The following is a 24,176-nucleotide window of genomic DNA, read 5'->3' as shown; positions in this document are numbered from 1 at the left end:
AGGCTGTGGGGCCAGCTGGCCACAACCCACCTGGACTCCCCAGCTGGGAACTGTCACCACAGGGCGCTGTGTCTACAGCTGCACTGAGTATAAAAAAATAATAAATATACTAATTCTTTGCTTTAAAAAAAAAAAAAAAAAAAAAAAAAAGGCTTTAAAATGTATTTTCCCTGAACTTTTCCAGTGTATTCCAAAATGCATGAAAAAAATATATATATTTCCCCTCCACCCTCCCCTGCCCTGAAATACGTCTCAAAATATTTACCATCCTCGTGTGCGCATCTTTGGAGAGAGGAGGTTGTGCTGGCTGTATTTAGACACACAGCCCAGCCTGCCAGCGCCACGGCATTCCCTTGATGCCTCGGAGGAGGACGGTGCCGGGCTCAGGGTTTGGGCTCCTGTTAGGGCCAGGCTTAGCGCTGCGTGTGTAAATACGGGGCAGCGCCCCGGCACGTGGGACAGAAACCTCCCCACATCGAAGTCATTTCACAAACAAGCGAGGGGAAGAGAAGTTTTCACAGTGGATCCATCAGACCTCGGCTGACACCGGGGACGCTGCTCCAGTGAGAGCCGGGCAGCTCGCTGCGCTAAGTGGTCTGAGCCTCTCAAAGGGATGGGGAAATTCGGCCGCCGGCACAGGACGACGCGGCCGGATCCCAACGCCCGCCCATCACCAGACCTCACACTTTTTGGGGGGGTTCATGGGGGAGCCCAGGGGGCAGCTGAAATGCTCTGCAAACTCCCAGGAGTTGGAGACAGTGCCGATGACGCGGAAGCGCGAGGGGCTGTGCGGGTCGGTGATGAGCCCTTCGTGGGAGCTCTCCGGCGTGCGAACCGAGCACCACACCTGTGAGAAAGGGCAAGAGGCCGAGTGCTGATGTCCACAGCTGCAGGACCCCACTCTTGCCAAGCCTGATTTGCTCTTCAACCAGCACCTCCCTGATCTCCTTCTCTGGGCTGTCTCTGGAGACCTCAGCTTTGCTTTCATGCTCTCCCAAAACCATCTGGGCGCATGCTTCCATGGATAGAAGGAAAACCACGGATGGGTGGAACCCCAAAAACCCGTGCATCCATCCTCACTGCCTACCTGCGCGAAGCCGACGAAGAAGAGCTGGTGGTTGGTGAGGCCGAGGGTCGGGAGAGTCTCCTCCTCCCCGTTCTTTTTCAGCCAGTTTTGATACGCCTGGAGGTTGAGGAGCATGATGGGCTCAGGGGACAGCACAGAGCCAACCGCAGCGTGCCACCCAGCCGCAGCCCCACAGCCCTACCCGGTAGGCAGCCTTGAGCCCCCCATTATCAGCGATGTTCTCCCCAAGGGTGTGCTTGCCATTGACAGCCTCCCCATTGATGGTGTAGTTGCTGTACTGCTCCACCATGCATGCTGTCTGCCGCTTGAAGGCCTCTACTGAGGAGTTCTTCCACCAGGGACGCAGGTTGCCGTCCTTGTCGTATTCCCGACCTGACAAAAACATATCGGGTCACTTGTCACCCCGCTGGCCGCCCTGTCAGCATTCTGCCACCCAGCCCTGGCCATACCTTGGTCATCAAAGGCGTGTGTCAGCTCATGGCCCACCACCACACCAATCCCACCAAAGTTCAGTGACCTGTGGGACAGCGACGTGGAGGTTTAGAGAGCAGCCACTGCTCCCCCAGCCATGCAATTCAGCATCGACTTTTGGCAAAGGAATCTGGGAATGCTGCCCTCCCCTGCTTTCCCCAGGAACTCACTTGGGAGAGGCGCGGGTGTAAAAAGGGGCCTGGAGGATGCCGGCAGGGAAGACGATCTCATTCTTGGTAGGAGAGTAGTACGCGTTGACTGTTGGAGGCGTCATGCTCCACCTGCAGGGACAAGGATGTGGCAGCACAAAGCATTGCTGCGCTTTGCTCCAGCTGCACACGTTTATCACAGCACAGAGATGTCAGCCCAGCTTTAATTTCCCAGAGCCAGCACAGCCAGCAGAAGCATTTTCAGGAAAACCAAATTCCAGTGCTCCAGCGGGCAGGGAGGTACTGTGATTCTCCCACTGACTGCAACAGAGGAGCAGAGCACGGCCATACCAAGCAGGGAAGAGGACTTACTGGTCCCGGTTTGGTGGTTTCCGGAGCTGGTCGGCCGTGACCCTGGCTGAGAAGTTGTAGAACTGCATGACATTCTCAAAGTAAAGGTCGGACACGGCATCGTACTGCAGAAGAGCAAGGTGTGAGCAGCACGCAGTGAGCGCCCGGCCCCACTCCTCCCCGCGTGGTCACATCTGAGCCTCTGGAGCTGGCTGAATTACAGCTGCTCTCATTTCTCCTCCTCTCCAACATCTGCAGAGCCCCAGGAGGGTCATGAATCACCATTACGGAAACCGGCTCCTCAGTGTCTGGGCAGGGATCCCAAGAGCCCCAGCCAAGAAGGTCCAAGGACACAGCGAGACCCTTCTCAGGGGATGTGGGCTCAAGGCTGCCCTGGGGCCTGGCCATGGGCATGCACACCCTGCACAGGAGTGCAGGGACATCATCTATCTGAGAGACCCAGGAGACCCAGGAGACATCATCTATCTGAGCAACTCACATCGTTAAAGACTTTGTCCAGCTCCTTGGGGTCCAGGATGAACTTCGGGTAGCCGATCATGTTGTAGATGGCATCCGCCTGAGGTGACAAGGACGGAGGTGCTTTTGGTGCCAGGGTGGGAGGACAGGATGGCCTCCCCGCTGCTGCCACCGGCGCCTCACCTTCTCTTTGGCCGACTTCCTCGTCTCCTCGTCCATCCACTGCAGGGTCTCCAGGCTTTCCTCGAAGGCTGTTTTAATCTCTGCAATCATTTCCTCTGCCTAGACAAAAGAAAGCAGAGTGTTTTGGCCTGGAGAGCTGACTTCCCATTCAAATAAGTCCAAGGACTGACACAGAACCCTTCACATAGAGGGGAGGAAGGCTGGGATAACCCAGCTTTCCCAGCACCAGGGCTCCACGCTGCCTGTGGCACGCACCACCTGCTTGCTGTCCTCGGCGAAGGTAGCCTTGACAAACATGGCCCCCAAGGCAAAGCCCAGGTTGTTGTCTGTGTCGCTGATGCAGAACTTCCAGCGCGGCAGGCAGGTCTGCAAGGGCGACAGGGAGCCATGAGTGGAGGCACAGCATGGCCACAGCCCCCCAGCCTTCACACCACGACATCAGCTCTGCACCCACCACCTATCAGAGATGTGACCCCAGAACCCACCCCACGTCCGTGCTTGGATGCAATGAGAGGGGAACTTTGCTAAAACGTGCCGTCACTGTTTTGTAGGATCACAATTACTTGGAGGCATTGGTACTCACCTTCTTCGTCCCATACATCACTTCCATGAACTTCTCCTCAGCATCCTGGAAGCGCTGGTCAAGGAAGGGGCTGGTTTTACGCACCAGGTTCCAGATCATGTAGTTGTTGAGGAGGCTGTGGCAAGAGGCAGTGAGCGGGGAGCAGGACGAACCCCAAGCACCCCTCCATGTGGGGGGGGGCTCTCACCATTTATCAGTGGCCAGGATGAGATCGGAGACCTGCTCCAGGTACTCCTTGGCATAGACCACGACGGGCTCTGACTCATTGAGTTCCACAGGATAGAAGACCGTGGAGAGGAAGGGCATCCAGTCCACAGCCGGTGCCAGATCCTGCAAAAGCCATGCTGCTGCTACGGACTTACGAGCTATCAGCAATGGTAGCCTCTTCCCAAGCTGGTGGCTGTTACATCAGCTCTGTTTGATGGATTTGGCTGATTTTGAAGAAACCATTTCCCATAGCAGCAGCATCCTCCGAAGGTCGGAGGGGACTAAACAATTTCCTCCCACAAAGGAAAAGAAAGCCAGGCGGGTGTGAAAATGCTGACAGCGGAGTGGGGGGAAGGCACATGATGGCCCTTTGGGGACGAGGGGAGGTGGTTGGGCTGACGTCTGTAGGGCAGTGCAGCCAGGAGGGCGTTTGCGCCTCAGTGGGATGGCTGCCAGTCCCATCAGCACTCTGGGGTCTGGGAGGAGTGGGCTGAGGTGGGAGAACAGGCCAAGCTATTGCACAAGTGCTTCCCAGTTTGGGCTGGTGTTGGCCTTCCCTGGAGGAGCTGTGTCAGCCCTCCACCAGCCCTGCTCCAAGCTGCAGCGACACGTCAGCCCCACCATGCTCCTACCTTCAGCTCTCCAGCTGTCATCTTGTGGTAGATGACCTCCTCATCCCGATGTTTCTCCTGTGGGATGGTGATGTTGGCCAGTGCTGTCTCAAACTCCAAGATCTGCTGCATTTGTTGCCGTGTTGACTCTTCGTCGGTGCCGCCCAGAAACATGCCCAGCTGCACCATGTAGTTCAGGTACCCAGCCAGCACCTGTGAGGGGACGATGCGTCACCCAAAGCTACATGTGGCCAGAGCACCCAACAACCCCAACCCTCCCAACCCTTCCAGTCCTTCCAATCCTCCCAATCTTCCCAACCCTCCCAACCCTTCCAGATCTTCCAACCGTTCCAGACATCCCAGCTCTCCCAACCCTTCCAACCAACCTAACTCTCCCAGTCATTCCTATTCTTCCTACCCCACTACCACCCTGACCTTCTCATTCTCTGTCTTGTTCAGGTAGTAGTCCCGTGACGGCAGCCCCAGCCCCGACTGGTCCACCTGGATGACGTTGCTGTTGGAGTTCTTGGAGTCGGCGCTGACGTAGACGGAGAAGAAGGGTGAGATGCGGTAATGCGCCGTCACCTCCCGCAGCGTCGCGTTGAAGTTGTCCCCCCCGGCCCAGGGCCCGGTGATGTTCCATCCTCCCAGCTGGGGAGAGACGCTCAGTGAGGCACAGCAGTGCGGGGATGTGTGACCAGGACCTGGCGGATGGCAGGGCAGCTCCTGGTGCCCGCGCCGCAGGGAGGGACGCACCTTGGCGATGAGCTCCATCAGCGGGGCGGCGCGCAGCTCCTCGATCTTGCTCTCGTTCATGCAGGCCTGGTAGTAGCGCTGCGCCTTGCGCTCCGCCTCGCTCGACACGTTGGCCGTGGTGTTCTCTGCAGGATGCACCCAGGATGGCTTGTGGGGGCACGTGGCATCGGGGGGGGCTGCAGAGCCCCTAACCCTCCGCCAAATGCTCAGTTTGGACAACGGCTCCAAAAGGACACTACGGATCACTCCGTGTGCCCCTGGCACGTCCCACGGCCCCAGCCCAGCCCCTGCCCCCTCTCCAGCAGCTCCAGTTCTTTGTAAGAGAGAGATAAAGAAAGAAAAACAACAAGTATTTTTCCAGCACTCCGCCGTTCCCAGCATCCCAGCCCCCCGCACTGCCCTTGCCCCTGTGCTGGCAGTCCCAGCTTGCTCCCCGGGCTGCGTTATTTATTTCTACAAGAAAGAACAATAAACCCATTTTTCTCCTCCACCTCCAAAGCTATCTTTTATTTTCTTTCCCTAAAACCCTGCTTCCTTGGGGTTTTTCCTCTCCTCACAACACAGCCTGCACCTCTGGCTCCCCAGATGTGTGGGTTTTTGTGCCTGGTCCCTTGGCTCCGAGGAATGCGAGGAAATGCCGAGCGCAGCTGCTGGCCGGGGGCCCACTGCCTTCAGATTGCTGCAGGAAGAGCTGGGACAGAGCCGTCCCCAGAAGGCAGCTCTGCTCACAGATAACCACCCCAGCGCCTGGCGCGGAGGAAAGTGCTGATAAGGGGCACTTGTTTGCTCAGAGCTTGAACAAACCGTCCCCTGGATAAGGCACTGCACTGCAGTGTTTGCATGCAGAGGCAGCGCCCAGGGCCCGTCCCCAGAACAGCCACACTGGGATCAGCCCCACTGCAAAGAGCTGCCAAAGACAGCCCCATGCTCACCCAGCAGGTGCTTCATGACAGCCTGGTTGTGCTCCCAGAGGTTGTTGAAGGTGCCCCAGCGTGAGTGGCCATCAGGGAGGGGGTTGGCTTTGACCCAACCGCCGCAGGCATAGCTGAAGAAGTCCTCGCAGGGGTTCACCGTGCGATCCAGGGAGCTGAGGATGGAGCTGGTGACAGAGATGCAGGCCTCTGACAAGCACACGGCGGACGGCCCTGGGGGGCACAACTAGCTCAGCACAAGGAGCCCCTGGCTGCACCAGAGGGCACCCGCTGCTCACCCAGCATCCTATCAGTTCTGTCCATGATGTGGGGAAGCATCCCCATGCACGAGCATCCCACCCAAGCAAGGCATGTGGGCAGGAACCCCATCCTGCACCTGAGCATTCCACCCCGGATGATGGACAGAGAGAGCGTCCCGTCCCATACCCAAGCAGCCTGCCTGCTCTCAATCCCACCCCAGAGCAAGGGATGCAGCCAGAAATGTGCCCAAGCATCCTGCCCAGTGGGGCTGGGGCTAGGGATGCAGGCGAGCACCCCGCTCAATGCCCAAGCACCTCGCCCTGGGGTGCTGGACCTGAGCACCTTATCTTGTACCCCATTATCCTATCTGCTGCTCCACCATCACTCTGGGGTGAAAGATCCTGTCCCATCAGAGAATCCTGCCCTGGGGTAAGGGATGCAGATGAGCATCCCATATTGTGCCCGAGCATCTCATTGAGCTGCAAGTTCCCTGCCTGGTACGCAGGAATCTCACCCCAAGACAAGCACTCCAACCCCCTCTTGCCCCCAGAATCCCCCTTTTGCCCCCTAGCACCCCTCCCAAGGGGTTGCAGCACAGGACTCACGGGCTCGGTACTGCAGGATGAGCCCCAGCAGACACGCTCCCAGCACGGCTGCCAGGACAGCCACCACAGCCACCAGCTGCTTCTCGGGGCGTGTGCGCTGGGCCCAGCACCCCGTGCTGCTCCTGGAGAAATTCACCTGCGGGAAAAGCAGCGCCGTTTCCCCGTCGGCACCACGTGGGGAAAACCTCACGGGCGCATCCGCCATCCTCCCCTTAACAAACCCCGCAGCACCGAGCAGCCCCCAGACAGGGAGTGGGCGCGTTCCAGCCTGGGAAAAGCCGCAGCTGCCTTCCAGAAAGCCGCCAGGAAGGGCGGCACAATGGCAGGAAAGGGAGCGGGGAGAGCACGGCCACGGCCATAGGATCACCTGCCGCCCTGTGCCACCCCACGGCCACGGCCAGCCCGGCGGTCCCGGCGCTGGGCGGAATGGGATCCTCCCGTTGTGCCCAACAACATCCCCAGGAAGCACGGCCGATGTGACGGTGTGGGGAATCATGGGACGAAAACACTGATTTTGGGGTTGGAAACATTGCTGTGGGCTGAGGTGGAAAGCGCCGTGCCAGGAGCACAGTTCCGACCCTGAACCTTTCCCTGTGAGAGCCCTTCTCCTGCCGCCAACTGCCCTCATTAAGCTGCTTTCCCACTGCTCGAGGAGGAATTAGCCTAAAATCCCCTTTGTGCGGGGACAAAGTTCCCTCCCGCGGTAATTGCCCACCCTGCTGGGCCAGGATGGGTCCACAGCACCACGGGAATGGCTGAGGTGGACTTGACCCCGTGGGATGGTCATCTCACGGGATGGGCATCCCACATGACGGACGATGTCCCAAGGGATGGTTACCCCGTGATGGATGGATGCCCCATGGGATGGATGCCCTACAGGATGGCTCCCCCAGGGAATGGATGTCCCACGCGATGCCCACAAGCCCAGAGGCGCAGCCCCACTGGTGCCAGCGGGGACGGGAGCAAAGGGCGGAGAGCGCAGCGAGGCGGCAACGGACTTCGTCCTGCATGGGGGGGTCTCACCCAGCCCGGGGAACGCGGCCTCCCGCTGCCGGGACCCCAATCTTCCCCTTTTCCCCAAAACCGGTCCCTACCTGGAACCCGTTGGGGTACCCATCGCCTTCGCTGATGGAATCCAGGGGGTCTTCGTCGTCCAGCGTAGCCCGCTTGTAGGTGGACATCTGCGGGGCGGTGGAAGCGCGGCGTTGAGCGGCGGAGAGCAGCGCTCGGCCCCGGGACCCCCTCGGGTCGCGGAGCCCCGCACAGCTCCGGGGCAGCGCCGCACCGCTCCCGCGGGGCCGCTCCGCGCAAACGCCGCTGCGCCCCGCACGGCGCTTCTCCCCCCGCCCCGCACGGCGCAGAGCCCACGCGGGGCTCGGTAGCAGAGCCCGCTCCCCCCCCCTCGCTTCGCACCGCCGCCCCCACCCCGCGCGTGAATCCGGACCCGGGGATGGGGAGCAGCTGCGGGCAGCCCCTCACCGCGCCCTCGGGGTGAGACCGCCGCCATTTCGCCGCCATCGCGGCGCCGCCCGCCCCAGTCCCCCCCCTCCACCCCCCGGTACCCGCACGGCCGGGGACCCCCCCGCACCCACGGGTGCTCCCCGTTCATCGCGATGCCCGGAAGGTCGGAGGGAAGGGAGGGAGGAGGGGGTAATTAGCGCTGATGAAGGGAAGTGCGGAGCGGGGGGGGCGGGGGGGGGGGGTACACGCTCACCATGGCTGCGTGCGGCGGTGCGGGGCGGCCCCGGGCGGCGCGGGGCGGGGGTGCACCTGGGGCGGCCGCGGAGATGGCCCGGCCCCGCGCTGCCCCGCACCGCCCCCACCGCCCCGCACCGCCCTGCAGTGGGGGGGTGGGGGAGGCTGGGAGGATGAGGACGGGGTTGGAGTTCGGAAGTGCGGCGCTGTGAGTGTGCAACGCTGAACGTGCAGTGCTGTGAGCACGTGGCCGTGCAGCTGTGCAGGGGAGGGGGGCACGCGTCGGTGCACAAACGTCCCGCCGTTGCACGAGGGGGAAGCGAGCTGCCAGGGTGCAAACCCGCCGCGGTGCACGCACGCAAGCACGAGCAAGGATGCCAGGGTGCGATTTCGCGTGCACGCACGTGTGCGACCTCCGGGGCTGCACTCCCCGTGGGGTTGGGGCTTCCTGCAGCCGTCGGAGCGCATTTTTGGGCTGAGGCCGCCCCCTCCTGGGGAGCACCGAGCGCCCCACGGCTCTACGCGGCGCCCCCGTCCTAACCACGCCGACCCCATCGCCCCAAGCCCATCACCCGACCACATCGCTCCAACACCACCGCTGGACCCCCGACCCCGTCTCTCCGACCCCACCGCCCCGACCGCACCATCACCACCCCACGTGGTCCACGAGGGTTCACCCGGGGACTGCCGTAAAGGGGTTGTAAGGGAGCGGGGCCGAGCACAACCGCAAAGCAGACCCCAGGGACTCCACACCCCCAACCCAGCCGGTCCCGCCGAGCCTCCCCAGTGCTCCCAGTCCTCCCAGTAAGACCCGGCAGAGGGCACCAGTAAGCCCAGTTTGCTGCCTCCCACCCCCCCGTGCCGGCAGCGGGTGGAGGAAGGGGAGGAGGAGGAGGAGGCGAGGGCCGGAGCCGGGCCGGGGGGATTTAAAGCCGCTTCCCCCCCCCCCCCCCCCCCGCCTCCTCCGCTCCGCGCCCGGAGGGACCCGCGACTGCGCCCAACTTTGTGCGGGGCCGCCCTGTGTGGGTAAGGGACCCCGCACAGGGACTCCTAAGGGTGGGGGGGAGCGTGGGGACACGGCTGTGCCAGGGGATATCGATGTGCGGTGGGAACAAGGGGATATGGCGGGGACACGGGGAGACGCCGGACCGGTGATGGGGACACGGGTGCAGATGTGGGATGGGATCACGGGCAGGCAGCTGGGAGGTGGATGTGCAGTGGGGACACGGGTGTGCAATGGGGACAGAGATGTGCGGTGGGGATAGAGGTGTGCAGTAGGGATGCAGAGGAGTCATGGCCGTGGGATAGGGACATGGGCGTGAGATGGGGACACAGACACAATGAGGACACAGACACAATGGAGGGACACAGGCATGCCACGGGGCCATGTCTAGGGACACAATCAATCAAAAGGGGACGCGGACACGGTGGGAACAAAGTCATGGTGGGGATACAGGCATGCCTCAGGGACATGGGGACGCACACATGCAATGGGGGACCCAGCTGTGCGGCAGGGACCAGGACATGCGGCACCTGAAGGTGCTACAAACACACGCATGCAATGGGACACAGACACAGTGTGATGGGGATGGGGACACAATGTGGGGCACAGCCGTGCAATGGGGACCCCAGCAGGCAATGGGGCGCGGGCAGTGGGGCCGTGCCACCGTTCCCCAGCGCAGTTGGAGGCAGCACAGCGCTGCCCCACAGCCCACAGGGGTCACGGTGTGACCACACGGGGAGGGGACGTCCCCTTCTGTCCTCGCTTGGCCAAGCTCAGGAGCAAAGGTCTGGCTGGGGAAACTGAGGCACAGCGGGTGCTGCCCCGCAGCTTTCTCCTGTCCATTCCCCAAGAGGAGCACTGAAGGGGCACAATGAAGGCTTTCCTCCTCGCCCTCCTGGCCCAACTCTGCTCAGCATCGCTGGTTCCTGGTAGGTGGCTCGTTAGGGCTGCACACCAGATGGTTGCCCTTCGGGACCGTGCAGCTCACCGAGCACCCTGCACCCTACAGAGAGGGAGAAGGACCCCGAGTACTGGAGGCAGCAGGCACAGGAGACGCTGCCTCAAGGGCCAGCTGCAGCACCGCAAGGGCGAGGAGAGCCTGCTGGAGATGGACAAGTTCCCATATGTCGCCAAGGTGAGCCTGGGGCGGGCGCTGCAAGGTCGCTGGCGGGAGGCATCGAGCGGAGCTGAAATTAGGTCATGGGCGGCGAGCAGCGCTGGCTGGTGTCCTGTACCCAGTGCTGTGCCAGGGCTCACCCACGGGAAGGGGGGGGAGGGGGGAGCGGGACCCCTCCTCTCCTCCTGGGGCTGTTTGGCTGGAGAAAAGGCTCCTTTTGTTGTGAAGTTGCAAGCCCCCGCCCCTTATTGCAGCCGGTCCCTGCAGGGGATGCTTGTGGGGGTGCAGAGGGCGGGCTTTGCTCTGTTTGCCTAAAAATGGCTTGAAAAAGGACTAAAAGCAGCAAAACGTGGTGAGGGTGTGCAGCACGCACTCATCAAGAGTACATAAAAGATGGATGCTGGGCTGGGGCCACCAAAGGGTGAAGAGTTGGAACCCCAAGAAGACGTAGGGCTGGGATCCCCCATTTGTGCTGGGTTGGGACCACTGATGGATTTAGGGCTGGGGCTCCAGGAGATGATGGCTGGGGCCACCAATGGAATCTAGTAGTTACTGCACTGGGACCACAGATGGGTGCAGAGTTGGGACCTTGAGAAGATGAAGGGCTGAGATCCTTTGTCTGTGTTGGGACCACCAATAGCTGCACAGCTGGGGCTGCAGGAGATGTTGGGTGATGCCTCCAGGGGATGTTGGGCTGGGAGCTCTCATGGGGGAAGAGCTGGGACCTGATGTGTACAGGGCTGGGACCTCCAAAGGGTGCAGAGTTGCATCCTCAGAAGGTGCTGAGTGCCGAGCAGTGCGGGAGGGGAGCCCCAGTTTGGGGACGGTGACAATGATGAGGATGGTCAGGATGACAGTAAAGATCTTTTTGTTCCCCCAGACCTACAACACCAACGCGCAGGTGCCTGACAGCGCGGGCACAGCCACCGCCTACCTCTGTGGCGTCAAAGCCAACGAGGGGACGGTGGGTGTCAGCGCCGGTGTCACCCGTGACCGCTGCAACACCACCAGGAGGTAACCTCCATCCTCCGTTGGGCTAAGGATGAAGGTAAGGAGCCAGGTTTGGGGGGACGCTGGGCTTTTGGGACGTTCCCACCATCGTCCTGTGAATTCGTGGTGCAGGCAAAGCTGTGGGCATTGTCACCACCACGCGGGTGACCCACGCGACGCCCAGCGCTGCCTACGCGCACTCAGCCAACCGTGACTGGTACTCAGATGGAGAGATGCCCCTGGATGCACTGGAGGGGGGCTGCAAAGACATCGCCCGGCAGCTGGTGGAGAACATCCCTGACATAGAGGTGGGGATGGCAGTGGGGACGGCGGGACCAGGAGGGGCTGGGATCACCTGTGGATGGGCTGATACTGGGCTGGTAGCACCAAAGGGTGCAAGTCAGGATGAAAACGGGCTAAATAAAAGCTAAAAGCAAAACATGGTGATGGGGTGCAGCACACACACATCGAGGGTGCACAGAAGGGAGCGGATGTTGGTTTGGGACCACCAAAGGGAGCAGAGTTGGGACCCCAAGAAGATGTAGGGCTGAGATGCTCAATAGGTATTGGGACCGGGGTCATTGATGGGTGTAGGACTGGGGCTCCAGAAAATGATGGCCAGGATTAGTCATGGGTGAAGAGTCAGGACCTCCAGCAGACGTTGGGTTGGGACTGCTCTCAGGGGAAGAGCTGGGACCTGGCATCTGTAGGGCTGAGAGCAGAGAGAGTTCAGAGTTGGGACCCCAAGAAGATGGGGGGGCTGAGATCAATAGGTGCTGGGGCTGGGATCGCTTTTGAGTTTAGGACTGGGGCTGCAGAAAATGATGGCTGGGACTATTCATGGGGGAAGAGCTGGGAGCTGGCGTGTGTAGGGCTGAGACCACCAAAGAGTTCAGAGCTGGGACACAAAGATGGCGTAGGACTTGTTGGTGTAGGACTGGGATCCTCAATAGATGTTGGGGTTGGAGTCACTGTTGGGTGCAGAGTTGGGATCCCAAGAAGATGTAGGACTGAGATTCTCAGTAGGTGTTGGGATGGGGTCACTGATGGGTTTAGGGCTGGGGCTTCAGGAGACGATGGCTGGGACTCCTGATGGGTGAAGAGCTGGGATCGAGTAGTACTGCACTGGGAGCAGCCACGGGTGCGGGGCTGGGGCTCCAGGAGAAGTGCTGAGACCACTCATGGGTGCAGGGCAGCAGTGCCGCAGCAGCTGCCCCGCTCACAGTGAGGCACAAACCCCTTTCTCACGCTTCCATGCCCAAAAAGCCGCATTGTCCCCTCAGTTCTGCCCCTCGTTGTGGATTTGCAGAAATTCAGCCCTGTAAATAAATATGCTTCTGTACTTCAAAATAGCCCCAAAGCAAAACATCCCAGCCTGTTATTTAGCTGGTTAATAGCCTCTTCTTCTCTGTGTTTTTTTCTTTTTTTCCTTTAATGTAATTTTAACTCTGTCCCGGGCTGGAAATAATTATATAGCGGGGAAGAGATTTTTTGTTTTTCCCTTTCTCCCTCTTCTTCCCTTAATAATTTTGGTGGTGTTGTTTTGCTGCTTTATAATTCACCTTCTGAATGGGGAGGGGGGGGAGTGGGAAATGAAAAAAGAAATAAATCTCAGCCCGGTTATAAATACCGTCGGGCAAACATCGGGTGCTCCAAAGCAAACAGAGGCTGAGGGATGGGGTCTGCTCCAGCGGGGTCACATGGGGACCCTACGGGAGCATCCCTGCCCAGCGCCACTGCTGGAAATGGCTATTTCTGTCCTTGGGGTAATTAACAGGGAGCGATTAAGAGGGAGAGAGTTATTTCTAGCCAGAAATTCCTCGGGGTGGTTGCGGCAGGGCTTTCCTGGGCACCGCATCCCTTGGAGCATCTTTGGGGGTTGCCTCTCTCCGCTCATCTTAGAGGAGAAAACAATAACCATAATAATAAAACGCATTTCTACGCCCGGGATTTTCCCTGCAGGTGATCCTGGGGGGTGGGCGCAAGTACATGTTCCCCAAGAACACCAGCGACGTGGAGCACCCGCAGGAGGAGCGGCACCGCGGCACCCGCCTGGACGGCAAGGACCTGGTGCAGGCGTGGCACGACGCTAAGCCTGCGGGGAAGGTGTGGGACGGGGCACTGGCGGCCCCGTGTTGGGGGTGGGGGGCTGTCCCCATGGGGAGGTGACCCCGCGTGGCCCCGACAGGTCGCCAAGTACGTGTGGCACCGGAGGGAGCTGCTGGCGCTGAACCTCAGCCGTGTTGACTTCCTCCTGGGTGAGTGGCCCCCGGCGCCCTGTGGACGCGTTGACACCCCCAGGGCACGGCGACCCCTCAGATTGGGATTTCTGAGGGACGCGATTTCCACCCTTACAGGGATGCAATCTTCACCCCGCTGGGGGCACAATCTTTTTTGCTCCAACTCACCCTACATCTATCCCTCACCTTAACCATAACCATAACCATAACCCCCCCTAACCCTAACCTCTTCTCCTTCTCCTTACCCTAACCATAACCCTAACCCTAAACCTCAAACTCAAAAAATCCAAACTCAAACTCTACTCCTAACCCAAACTCAACCCCAACCCCAATCTCTACCCCTTACCCTAACCATAACCCAACCTCTACCCCAACATCTACCCCTATCCCTAATCCCATCCCTAACCATAACCCTACCTGTGCCTACTCCTCACCCATAACCGTAACACCCACCCCTATCCCAACCCCCACCCTTAACCATAATCATAACCCTAGCCCTAACATTAATCCAAACTCAAACCCTACCCCTAACTCTAACCCAAACCCTACTCCTCACCCTAACTCCTAATCCTAACTCAAATCCTACTCCCTAACACTAACTGTACCCCTAGCAGTAACCTTACCCCCAACCCAAAACCTACCCAACACCAACCCCAATCCCTACCTCTGGCCCTAACCCTAACCCAAACTCAAATTCTACCCTTACCTCTATCCCTAACCCAAACCCAACCTCAACCCTCACCCCTGCCCCTACCCCTCACCCCACCCACTGCCATTCCCCGGATCTGACCTGGTGGGAGGAAGGAAGGGCCGGGAGCATCCCCATCCCTATCTAATCAGCCCAGGAATGGGAAATGGTGCGGGCCGAAGTGCCTGAGCCAGCACAAAAGCGGTGCTGGGCGCCGTGGGGCTGCCCCGCCTCCAGCATCGCTGTCCCCAGGTCTCTTTGAGCCGGGGGATATGGTGTACGAGCTGGACAGGAACAACGAGACCGACCCGTCGCTCAGCGAGATGGTGGCCGTGGCCATAAGGATGCTGCAGAAAAACCCGCGGGGCTTCTTCCTGCTGGTGGAAGGTGGGGGGCTGGGGGGGACATGAGGGGTGCGGAGAGGGATGAAGAAGCGATGGGGTGTAAAAGGAAGGTGGGAAGGAGGAAGGAGACGGGAGGTGCACCGCAAAAGCGGGGTGCAGAGCGGGGGGTAAAGAGAGCAATGGGGGGAAAGGAGGAGTCGGGGCTGCAGGGCTGCGGCGGGGCAGCGCCCTGAGACTCAGCGCTGTGGGGCGGCTGCAGGCGGCCGCATCGACCACGGGCACCACGAGGGGAAGGCCAAGCAGGCGCTGCACGAGGCGGTGGAGCTGGACCGCGCCGTGGGGCTGGCGGGGCGCCTCACCTCCCAGCACGACACGCTCAGCGTCGTCACCGCCGACCACTCGCACGTCTTCACCTTCGGCGGTTACACCCCGCGAGGGAACCCCATTTTCGGTGAGCGCCCGTCCGTCTCCCCCCTCTCCTCCCCCATCGCAGGGTGCGGATGTCACCGACACGCGCGTGCCGCCAGGGCTGGCCCCGATGCAGAGCGACGTGGACCGCAAACCCTTCACCTCCATCCTGTACGGCAACGGCCCCGACTATAAGATCGTGGGGGACGAACGCGAGAACGTCTCCGCCGTGGATTTCGGTGCGTGCGACGGGGCTGAGACCCACGGCGGCCGCGTGCCAACGGCCGGGTTCCGATGCTTTTTATCCCCCTCCCCTTCCAGCTCACGCCAACTACCAGGCGCAGGCGGCCGTCCCGCTGCGGCAGGAGACGCACGGCGGTGAGGACGTGGCGGTGTTCGCCCGCGGCCCCATGGCGCATCTCCTGCACGGCGTGCACGAACAGAACTACATCCCCCACGCCATGGCCTACGCCGCCTGCATCGGCACCAACCGCGCGCACTGCAGCTCCGCCGCCCGCCCCGCCGCCACCGCCTCGCTCCTGCCCGTCCTCCTCTTCCTCCTCCTCCTCCTCCTCTGCTAAAGCGAAACGGCTTTGGGGAGGGGGAAGTGAGGGGGGGGAGGGTGATGGAGAGGAGTGGTTTTCTTTTTAGGGGGGGGAAGAGCGAAAAGAAAGACCGGGGCGCAGCAAAGCAAAGCAGCGCCGGCGGTTTCGGTGCCGCCGCGGCGCGCTGGGCTGTGCCCCTGTAAATACACCCTTCCTCCCCTGTCATTAGAGTCCTGGGCCCGCTGTGGGATTTGGGCTCGGGGCTGCGGCCAAAACCCTCCTGAAATGTAGACGGGGGGGGGGGGGGGCGGACGAGGGGGGAGGTTTGGTTGAGACCCAACGCCGGTGTCCAACTCATTGCATGTGTGGGCATCCGTAGGGCTTTTGCTCCTTGAGCTCCGGAACGGTTTTGGGGCTCAGCACTGCACGGAGAGGGGAGCGGGGGCGGGGTCGGCCGTTCACCACCTCCTTAGGGGCTGGGAATGGGCAACCGCGGGCCGGGGGGGACAAAGGGAGAGGAGATGGGGTGATATGGGGCTGGGGTGCAGCCAGAGAGGGGCTCCAGGCATGCAAAGGGTGCCGTGAGCGTGCAGATGGTGGTGTGCACGTGGGGCTGCATGCATGCAGTGGGAGCAGCGGTGCCCTGGGGGTGCAAAGGGTGAGCAGCAGTGCTGTGGGGGTGCAAATGGGGACGCACGCATGTGGTGGGTCCTGGAGGGGGGGGTGCAGCCCCATGGGTGTGCGTGTGGGGCTCGGCACGGCGCTGCCTGGGTGAGCCACTGCTGTGCACGTGCAAATGGAGCCTCCCATGTGCAAACAGCCATGTGTGTGCCAGCTCAGCCCTGCAAACCTGGGTGAGCAAGTGGTGCCTCGCACGGACGTGCAAATGTCACCAGGCGTGTGCAACATCACCCAGCGCTGCGCTGCAGCTGCTCACAGTGCCACACAGATGCACCCTGAAAGCACCGTGAGCGCCCAATGCCAGCCCCATTATTTATTCCCCCCTCCCCGGATCCCCCCTCATCCCCTATAAATAAACCTTCGCTTTGTTTTTACTACACCCCAAACTTCGCAGTGCTGTCACACGGCGGTTGGCACAGCTGTGGGGCTGCGGTGTCCCCACCCCAAACCATCCACCCCCCCACCTCCCCCCTCCTGAGCGCTGGGCTTTCCCAGAACGGGCGGTGCTGTGCTAAATCTGGGGTCTGTGTGTGGTTTGGGGTCGGAGGGAACCGCCGAGCGGTGCGACCGCTGCAGGGCAAATAGGAGCTTGGGGTCGGGGGGGTTTGGGGGGGGCGACAGACCAAAAATCCCAAAATAACCCTGCAGAGGCAATGGGGGATTTGTAACAAAAAGGCTCAGAGAGGGGAAAGGGAGGGGAAAAAAAAAACAAACGTGGGCATCCAGCCCCAAAATCTCCACCCTCCTGCAGCCCTGAGCCCCACTGCAGCCCCCAGAGAGTGGGGAACCCCAACCCCCATCCCCTCAGCATCGGCTGTAGCGATAAATAGACTTTTATTTGTACACTGATATGGGTAACACAACCACGACCCGGGAGGGGGGCTGAAAAAAACCCCACAGCCCCAAACTATCCCCCTCCAATCTGGAGCTGTTAACCCTAAAGAAAATAGTGGGGAGGAAGGGGAAGTGGGGGTGGGGGGCAGCAATGTGGCCCCTGCTGAGTTCTGAGCCCCCACACTGTGGGATTTTCTCTTTTTTTTTTTTTGTTTTTTGGAGGGGGCACACTGGGTCTGGCCCCACTCTGTATTTGGGGGGGGGGCATTGCTCTGTGTGTCTCCCTGTACCCATTCCCCCTCCCCCCAGAAGGGGGCATTGGGGTGAAGGAGATTGTCTGGAATGGGGGGGGGGACCCAATCCCGCAGTGGGGACGATGGCTTCGGCTCCTGGATGTGAGCGGTGGGGGGCACTGTGGGGGGGGCACAGCAGGGACCCTCCTTCAGCGGTGCCCCCCCGGGGTTTGGGGGTCGGCTACGAGCCCTGTGTGGGGAACAATAAGGGCTGTAGGGCTGTGCCCGGATTGGGGGGCACGGGGGGGTCGTGGGGATGGACTCTCAGCCTCACCGGGGTTGAGGGAGGCTGCTCCAGCTGGATTTTGATCTCGGGGTGGCAAGCGCTGTTTAGGGGGGAGCATGAGCACCCATGCGTGACCCCAGCACCCCAATGCTGCAGGGACAGGTACCTGGGGGGGTGCCGGGGGGATCCTCTGGCCAGGGGGGATCAGCAGAGGGGTCACGCTGCCGGGGGGTCCGCGAGGATGAGCGGCTGTCCTTGCGAGCACAGGGTGGGGTGACGGGGTACTGCATCCCCAGCACCCACCTCCCCCCCCCCAACCTCAGCCCCCTGAGCCCATACCCTGCCCTGCTCGCCCACAGGCTGCTCGTCCGGCTCCTCGGCCACACTGCCAAAGCTGCTGGCACTGGAGGACGAGCGGGAGAAGTCCTGCAGAGGCTCCGGCCTCTCCGCCCTGCGAGGGACAGAGCTGGCCCCGTGCCACCCCAGACCCCTGTACGTGTCCCCCCCGTGTCACCCCATCCCCACACTGCCTCATCCCTGTGCCATTTGGCTGCCAACGGGACCCTGTGCCAGCACCACTCCACCCCGGTGTCACTCTGTTCCCATGCTGCCCCATCCCACCCCTTGTCCCCGTGCCACCCAGCCCTGTGCCACCTGAGTGCTGCGCTGCCTCCACCCCACCGCACTCACCAGCAGTCACGTCCCTGTGCTGCTGTGTCCCACAATACCCAATTCCTGTATCACCAGGTGCCAGCCTGTCCCAGTGCCACCCTGTCCCCATGCTGCCTTGTACCCGTGCCGACCCATCCTGTGTTACTGCACCACCCTGTCCTCATGCTGCCCAGCTCCTGTGCCACTGGGTGACAGCGTGACACTGCACGCGTACTGCTGCCCCATCCCACTGCCACCATCCACGTGGCACCCGGTCTCATTGCATCCTGGTGCCCCTCCATACCTGTGTCCCTATGTTCCTCTATCCCCCTATCTGTGTGTCCCCATATCCCATTGATCCCATGTCCCCACGTCCTGGTGTCGTTGTGCCCCTCTATCCTCATGTCCTCTTGTCCCCGTGTCCCGATGTCCTCATCTCCCTGTGTTCCCGTGTCTCCCGTCCCCACGTTTCCACGTCCCCACGTCCGTGTGTCTTCATGTCCACATGTCCTCGTATTCCCATGTCTGTGTGTCCCCATGTCCCCATGTCCGTGTTTCCGTGTCCCGATGCCGGACCTGTCGGGGTTCCGCCGGCTCTCGGGTGAGCTGTGCGCGGAGGAGTTGCCGTCGTTGCCCGGGGCGGGGCCGTCCCTGCGGGGCGTTGGGCGGTGATGGGGGGCCGACCCGACCCGCGTTCCCCCGCCCCCGTCCCCACCTGCCCGGCGCCTCCTGGATGCTCTCGATGCCGATGGCGCTGGAACGGCGCGAACCGAGCGGGCCGGGCCGCCGCCGGGACGGGCTCTTCCCGGGGACCAGCAGCGCCTGCGGGAGGGCGGGAGGGCGGGAGGCGCTCAGCGGGGGGCGGCCGGCTGGGGGTTGCCTGCACCTCACCTCACCCCGCCCCGCACCCCGCCACGCACCTCTTCCACCGAGCCCAGACCGATGGCGCTGCCGCGGCGGCCCCGGCGGCTCCCGGGCACCAACAGCGACTGCGGCGGCACGAGTCAGGGGCGGGGGCGGGGCCAAGGGGCGGGGCTTGGGAGAGGGACCAATGGAGGAACGGGGCTTCGGGCGGAGGGGCGGGGCCAGGCGGGCGGTGGGAGGGGCCGTGCCAACATCGGGGCGGGGCTGGGGGGGGCGGGGCACGCCGGAACGGAGAGCCTATGGGAGGGCAGGGCGAGCAGGAGGGCGGGGCTTAAAGAAGGGAGCGGCGGTGAGGTGGTACGGTCATGGGCGGGGCCGACAGCGGGGAGGGGCGGGGCCTTGACAAGGGGCGGAGCCAGGAGGGAGGTGGGCGGGGCATGCAACGAGTCGGGCGGGGCGTTGTTGCGGGGCGGGGCTTATCAGGGGCGGGGCCTGTGGGAGATCAAAGCTGCGCGAGGGGCGGGGCTTGTCGGAAGTCGGGGCCTATGGGAGGGCAGGGTTGATATAGGGGCGGGGCTTATCGAAGGGCAGGCAACGGGAGGTGAGTGGGCGGGGCTAAGAGAAGGGGCGTGGCATGGCACGTGGAGCAAAGAGCTTGAGGGGCGTGGCCTTGTGTGCCAAGGGGGCGTGGCTTTGTGCTCATGCATTGGGGTGCAGCAGATGGCACGGCCCAGAGGGGCGTGGCCCCAGAGGGGCGGGGCTCTTGCGCATAACTCCGCCTCCTCCACCAGGCCCCGCCCCCCAGCAGCTCCCGGCCCCACCTTGAAGGACTCGAAGAAGCCCGGGGCCGAGCCGTTGTCGGGGCGCTCCTCGTCGGGGCCCATCCCCAGCATGGCCTGGCTGCGGCCCTGCAGCTCCTCGTGCAGCGTCTCCAGCAGCGCCGCCCGCGTCCTCTCCTGCACGGCACCCAGCGTTCTGCGCGAGGCCACACACGGCACCCGCCACTGCCACCCTTGCAGCGCGCACCTCCAGCTTGGCAAACTTCTCGGCCTTGTAGCAGGCGTACTCGGCGTTGATGAGCTTGGTGAGCAGGAACTCCTGGAACTCGGGGCCCTGCGGGGTGGCAGCGGTGCTGGGTGGGCACCAATGGGGCTCTTCTGCGGGCGGCACCCGGGTGCGCTCACCTTCCTGAAGACGGCAGGGTTGGGCAGCGGCGGCCCAAAGAAGGGGACGTCATCGCGGGCGGTGACCGACACTTTGTAGAGGGGCCCCTGGGGGCCGCCGGGTTCCAGCTGCACCACCACGAAGGCGTGCAGGAAGTTGGAGGCGATCATGTCGGGCACAAAGGGGGTGTTCTCGTCCTGGAAGACGACGGCTACGATGTCGTTGCCGATGTGGCGTTTTCGCTGCAGCTGTGGGGACGCAGGGACACGGGGATGAGGTCGGTTCCTGCCGTCCCCCTGGCCCTGGAGTTGCTCAATGAGGTCATGAACACTCCGTAAATACTTAGGAGGCACCAGCAGCTCCTATGTCCCCTCCAGCACCCAGCACTACCTCAGGAACCCCTGTGCCCCACTGAACATCCCCAAACACCCCAAAATGGCCCCCCAGCCCTCACAACCCCTGTACCTCATCAATGACCCCATACTCCTGTTGCCCCCACCTGCTGCGCATCGCCCTCAGTGTAGGGCAGCTTGGTGGAGACATGGAACATGATTTCCTTGTCCCAGAAGTGGCAATACACTGACTCGCTGCCCGTCTGCCCGTGTGTCACGTCCAGCCCTCCCCGAAAGCTGCATGGCATTAAGGGGAGAGGATTTTTTGGGGGGAGGAAAGGGAGGAACCCTTTGGGGTGCTCCTATCCTGCACCCTGCACGCACCCCTTGAAGTCACGGAGCTGCACCCGCTGCCCCAGGATGTCGAGGAATTCGGTGAACGCTGGGCTCTCTTCCGTGGTGCCGAAGAGCTCTTCTTCTGAGGTCTGTGGGGACAGCAGTGGGTGCCCCCCGGACCCTCCCCCCAGATTCCCACCCTGGCCCCACACCCCGGTACCTGCCCCAGCTTTTGGTAGATGACACCAAATTTGAAGTGGTTGCTGAGCACGTGCTCATCGAAGGCGAGGATGAGGCGGGAGGCCTGGGGGGACATGGAGTGGTGGGTTAGGGATGGGGTGGGGATGGGTTTAGGATTGGGGTTGGGGTAGGAGTAGAGTTAGGGTTAGGGTTAGGGATGGGAGTTGGGGTTATGCACTGTGCTCACCTTGGGGTAGAGCACGGGATAGAAGCGGTCCACATTGATGTCCTCGCACACCAGCTGCAGGGGGAGGCAGGGTGCTGAGGAGTGGGTGCTGAGGAGCACCCATAGGTGCTGCTGGTGGGCAGAAGGGCACCAACCTTGGCCATCTGCACCACGTTGGGGAACTCGGCCAGGCAGGAGATGGGCACCACATCGTGCAGGGTGCGGGATCGGGTGCTGCGAGGTGAGAGGAGTCAGGGTGCCATGTCCACACAAACTCAGCACCCATGGGTGCCCCCTGCCCTGCTCACCGCAGCAGCAGGTGGAGATGCTCCTGCTCGTCATATTTGAGGGAGAAGACAAGGTGGCCCAGTGCAGGGTCCAGGGAGTAGTAGTTGAAGTGTTCCTGCCAGCAGCCAGGGGGGCACCCATGGGTGCTCACACACGAGGCACCCACAGACCCACCAGTGGCCACTCACACCCATGGGCACACACGCAACAGGGCCACCTGTCTCACCATCCCATGATCTCCAGTATAGACCTATGAGCACGTGCCTGTGGGGTACCCATTCCTGAGGACACCCATCCTCGCAGGCCACTCATCCCACAGACACACGTAGGGTCACCACGCCCATGGGCACCCATCCTCACCGGTCCCCTTGCCCAAGACCACCCACCCCTGCTGAGCACCCACACTTCTGGGGTCTCCATCACCATTCGCACCCATCTGCATGAAGAACCCCATCCATGAGCACCTATGCCATCGATCCCCCACGTCCATCAGCATCCATCCCCACATGCACCCACACTTACAGGACCCCTGTGCCCATGCACACCGACAGGGATGTGCTCCCCGGTGCCCACCTTGCCCAGGAAGTGCTTGCGGTAGATCTTGGCCGTGTGGTTGCCCTCCAGCCGCACACGGGTGCCGGGTGCTGGGTTCAGGGGGGGCTCGGGGGCCCTGCTCAGTTGGTGGTTGGTGCCCTCGATCCAGTAGCCCCCGAATTGTGGTAGCAGGATGAGGGGGAACGGCCCTTCCCGGCCCAGCACCTGCACCCACAGCTGAGCTGGGTGCTCCCTGACGCCCACCCACCCAACCTCACCAAACCTGGGAAGCACGGCCACGCTACCTCGTGCACACTGGGGTATGGGATGTAGTCCTCTTCTGTCTGCAAGGCAGTGGGGGGGTGAAGCCCTTCTGGAACTCTTCAGTGCTGTATGATTCCCCCCCCCCCCCCCCCCAAACTCCCTTGTTGGCACATACCTTGAGCGGGGGGGGGCACGGTGCGGTGCTGCTGGGCCATGCTGCTGCCTATGGGACACGGCCATGGGGTACGGGGGGCACCGGGGGCTGTGTGATCCATCCCGGTGCCGGGAGGTCACCCAGGGGAGGGAACAACTCACTGGGGGGTGGCAGTGATTGCGGGACGCAGCTAGCTGGCCGAGGAGGGGCCGGGGGGGTCCATCGTGGCGCTGTCTGAGGGGAAACGGGGTGCGGGGAGCTGTTCCCTGGGGGTGTCCCGCTGCGGGGAAAAACCATCACCGCCCCCTCCCCAAGAGTGCGACCGTCCAACCCCCCCCCCCCCGACCCCCACGGGGCGCCCTCTGCGGGCGGGCGGGAGCGGTGCGGAGCAGCACCACGGACAGCGGCGGGGACCCCACGCGCAGCGCAGCCCAACCCGACGGCCCGCGCAAAAAGCGCGACCCCCCCCCAGCCCCGTGCAAAGCCCGCGGGGGGCACCTCCCCCTTAGCATCCGTGGGGCCCTTCTGTACGTGGGGGGGGAGGGGGAGACACCCAAATGTACAGCCAGGGCGGGGATTGGGGGTAACAAGGAGGGCAGATTGCAGAGATACGGTTGAGGGGGGATGGAATATGGAGCCGGGATGCGGGGGGGGGAAGGGACGGGGAGCAGGTTTGGGGGTGAAAGGGGGGAGGCAGTTTGTAGGGTACATACTGGGGAGGTTTGGGGACACTCAGGGGCTGACGCCCCCCACCCCCACCCCCAGACCCCCCATCTCCTCCCGGTACCGGCAGCGGCTGAAGGTCACGGGCCCGGCCCGGCCCCCCACGCTGCTGCGCGGCCCCGGGGACACCGGAGGTAGTGGCGGCCCCGGGAGGGGGGCTGCGCGGCGCTTACCGGGGGCGGCGGGAGCGGAGCTGAGCGGCTCGGGGCCGGGTCGGTACCGGTACCGGAGAGCAGCGGCGCGGGGCCCCACTGCTCGCAGCCGCCGCGCCGCGTCACGTGCAGCGGGGCGGGGCGGCCCGCACGGGGGCGGCCGGCACCGGGAATGGCACCGGAACCGGCACTGGCACCGGGCACCGCCATCCCGACCCCAGGAGAGGAGCAAACGCCTCCGTAACCGGCAGCGGACCCGCGGGGGGAACGGGGATGGGCAGCGGGAAGCGGGACCCGGCGGCCCCGTGCCCTCCGCCCGGGCACTCGGCGTCCCCTCCATCCGTCCGTGCTCAGAGCCACCGCGCTCCCACCCCTGAGCAGCCAGGCTGCCCCCGTCTTCCCACCCTCGGTATCCACAGCGCTCCCACCTCTGCTCCCCCGTCCCCAGGGACAGTGAGTCCATTTGACTGTCTGTCCCTCTCTCCGCCCGCCCTTCCATCCTCCCACCCCTGGTGTCCAGAATCCCTGTCTGTCTGCCCATCCATCCTTCCTCCCATCGCAAATGCCCAGAGTCCATCTGTCCATTCATCCG

At 62.6% G+C, this 24,176-nt stretch overlaps 3 protein-coding genes across 13 annotated transcripts; 1 reads left to right on the top strand and 2 right to left on the bottom strand.

Annotated features, from left to right (window-relative positions):
- Nucleotides 1–128: 128 nt before the first annotated feature.
- Nucleotides 129–8,476, bottom strand: ECE1 (endothelin converting enzyme 1). Of its 4 annotated transcripts, none has more exons than XM_048967356.1 (18): nt 8,367–8,476; nt 7,747–7,833; nt 6,653–6,788; nt 5,808–6,020; nt 4,876–5,000; nt 4,555–4,770; nt 4,141–4,332; nt 3,489–3,631; nt 3,302–3,416; nt 2,974–3,084; nt 2,719–2,817; nt 2,558–2,635; nt 2,080–2,183; nt 1,729–1,839; nt 1,537–1,604; nt 1,269–1,459; nt 1,088–1,183; nt 129–847 (listed from the first exon to the last, which is right to left on the bottom strand). In XM_048967356.1, exons 1-18 carry the CDS (start codon nt 8,367–8,369, stop codon nt 671–673), a joined length of 2,265 nt encoding a protein of 754 aa, XP_048823313.1. In that variant the 5' UTR covers nt 8,370–8,476; the 3' UTR covers nt 129–670. The 4 variants fall into 4 exon arrangements, with proteins under 4 accessions (XP_048823313.1, XP_048823312.1, XP_048823314.1 ...); XM_048967355.1 differs by lacking the exon at nt 8,367–8,476 and adding an exon at nt 8,241–8,339; XM_048967357.1 differs by lacking the exon at nt 8,367–8,476 and adding an exon at nt 8,245–8,326.
- A 1,933-nt stretch (nt 8,477–10,409) lies between these two features.
- On the top strand, nt 10,410–15,907 carry ALPL (alkaline phosphatase, biomineralization associated). Its single transcript, XM_048967389.1, is given in 10 exon segments — nt 10,410–10,485; nt 11,348–11,474; nt 11,477–11,515; nt 11,590–11,765; nt 13,420–13,563; nt 13,646–13,715; nt 14,638–14,772; nt 14,989–15,180; nt 15,257–15,376; nt 15,459–15,907. Coding segments are annotated over 10 exon segments (1,290 nt in total). The 5' UTR covers nt 10,410–10,458; the 3' UTR covers nt 15,719–15,907.
- A 1,023-nt stretch (nt 15,908–16,930) lies between these two features.
- LOC125703217 (RAP1 GTPase activating protein) lies at nt 16,931–23,702 on the bottom strand. 8 transcript variants are annotated; one of them, XM_048967382.1, is made up of 21 exons: nt 23,606–23,702; nt 22,871–22,989; nt 22,731–22,778; nt 22,597–22,635; nt 22,331–22,516; nt 21,778–21,872; nt 21,625–21,703; nt 21,491–21,544; nt 21,284–21,367; nt 21,112–21,212; nt 20,895–21,024; nt 20,416–20,643; nt 20,258–20,344; nt 20,053–20,187; nt 19,288–19,356; nt 19,083–19,189; nt 18,944–19,018; nt 18,056–18,119; nt 17,883–17,937; nt 17,765–17,816; nt 16,933–17,680 (listed from the first exon to the last, which is right to left on the bottom strand). In XM_048967382.1, the coding sequence occupies exons 7-21, from the start codon at nt 21,631–21,633 to the stop codon at nt 17,041–17,043; spliced, it is 1,890 nt and encodes a 629-aa protein (XP_048823339.1). In that variant the 5' UTR covers nt 21,634–21,703; nt 21,778–21,872; nt 22,331–22,516; nt 22,597–22,635; nt 22,731–22,778; nt 22,871–22,989; nt 23,606–23,702; the 3' UTR covers nt 16,933–17,040. The 8 variants fall into 8 exon arrangements, with proteins under 8 accessions (XP_048823338.1, XP_048823339.1, XP_048823335.1 ...); XM_048967378.1 differs by having other exon boundaries at nt 17,883–17,970; nt 18,056–18,167; nt 18,944–18,973; XM_048967380.1 differs by having other exon boundaries at nt 16,934–17,680; nt 17,883–17,970.
- Between the last annotated feature and the right edge of the window lie 474 nt (nt 23,703–24,176).

The sequence above is a fragment of the Lagopus muta genome, chromosome 21, assembly GCF_023343835.1.
Source record: "Lagopus muta isolate bLagMut1 chromosome 21, bLagMut1 primary, whole genome shotgun sequence".
In the NCBI taxonomy this organism is placed as follows: domain Eukaryota; kingdom Metazoa; phylum Chordata; class Aves; order Galliformes; family Phasianidae; genus Lagopus; species Lagopus muta.
This window is presented reverse-complemented; position numbering and strand designations above follow the sequence as displayed.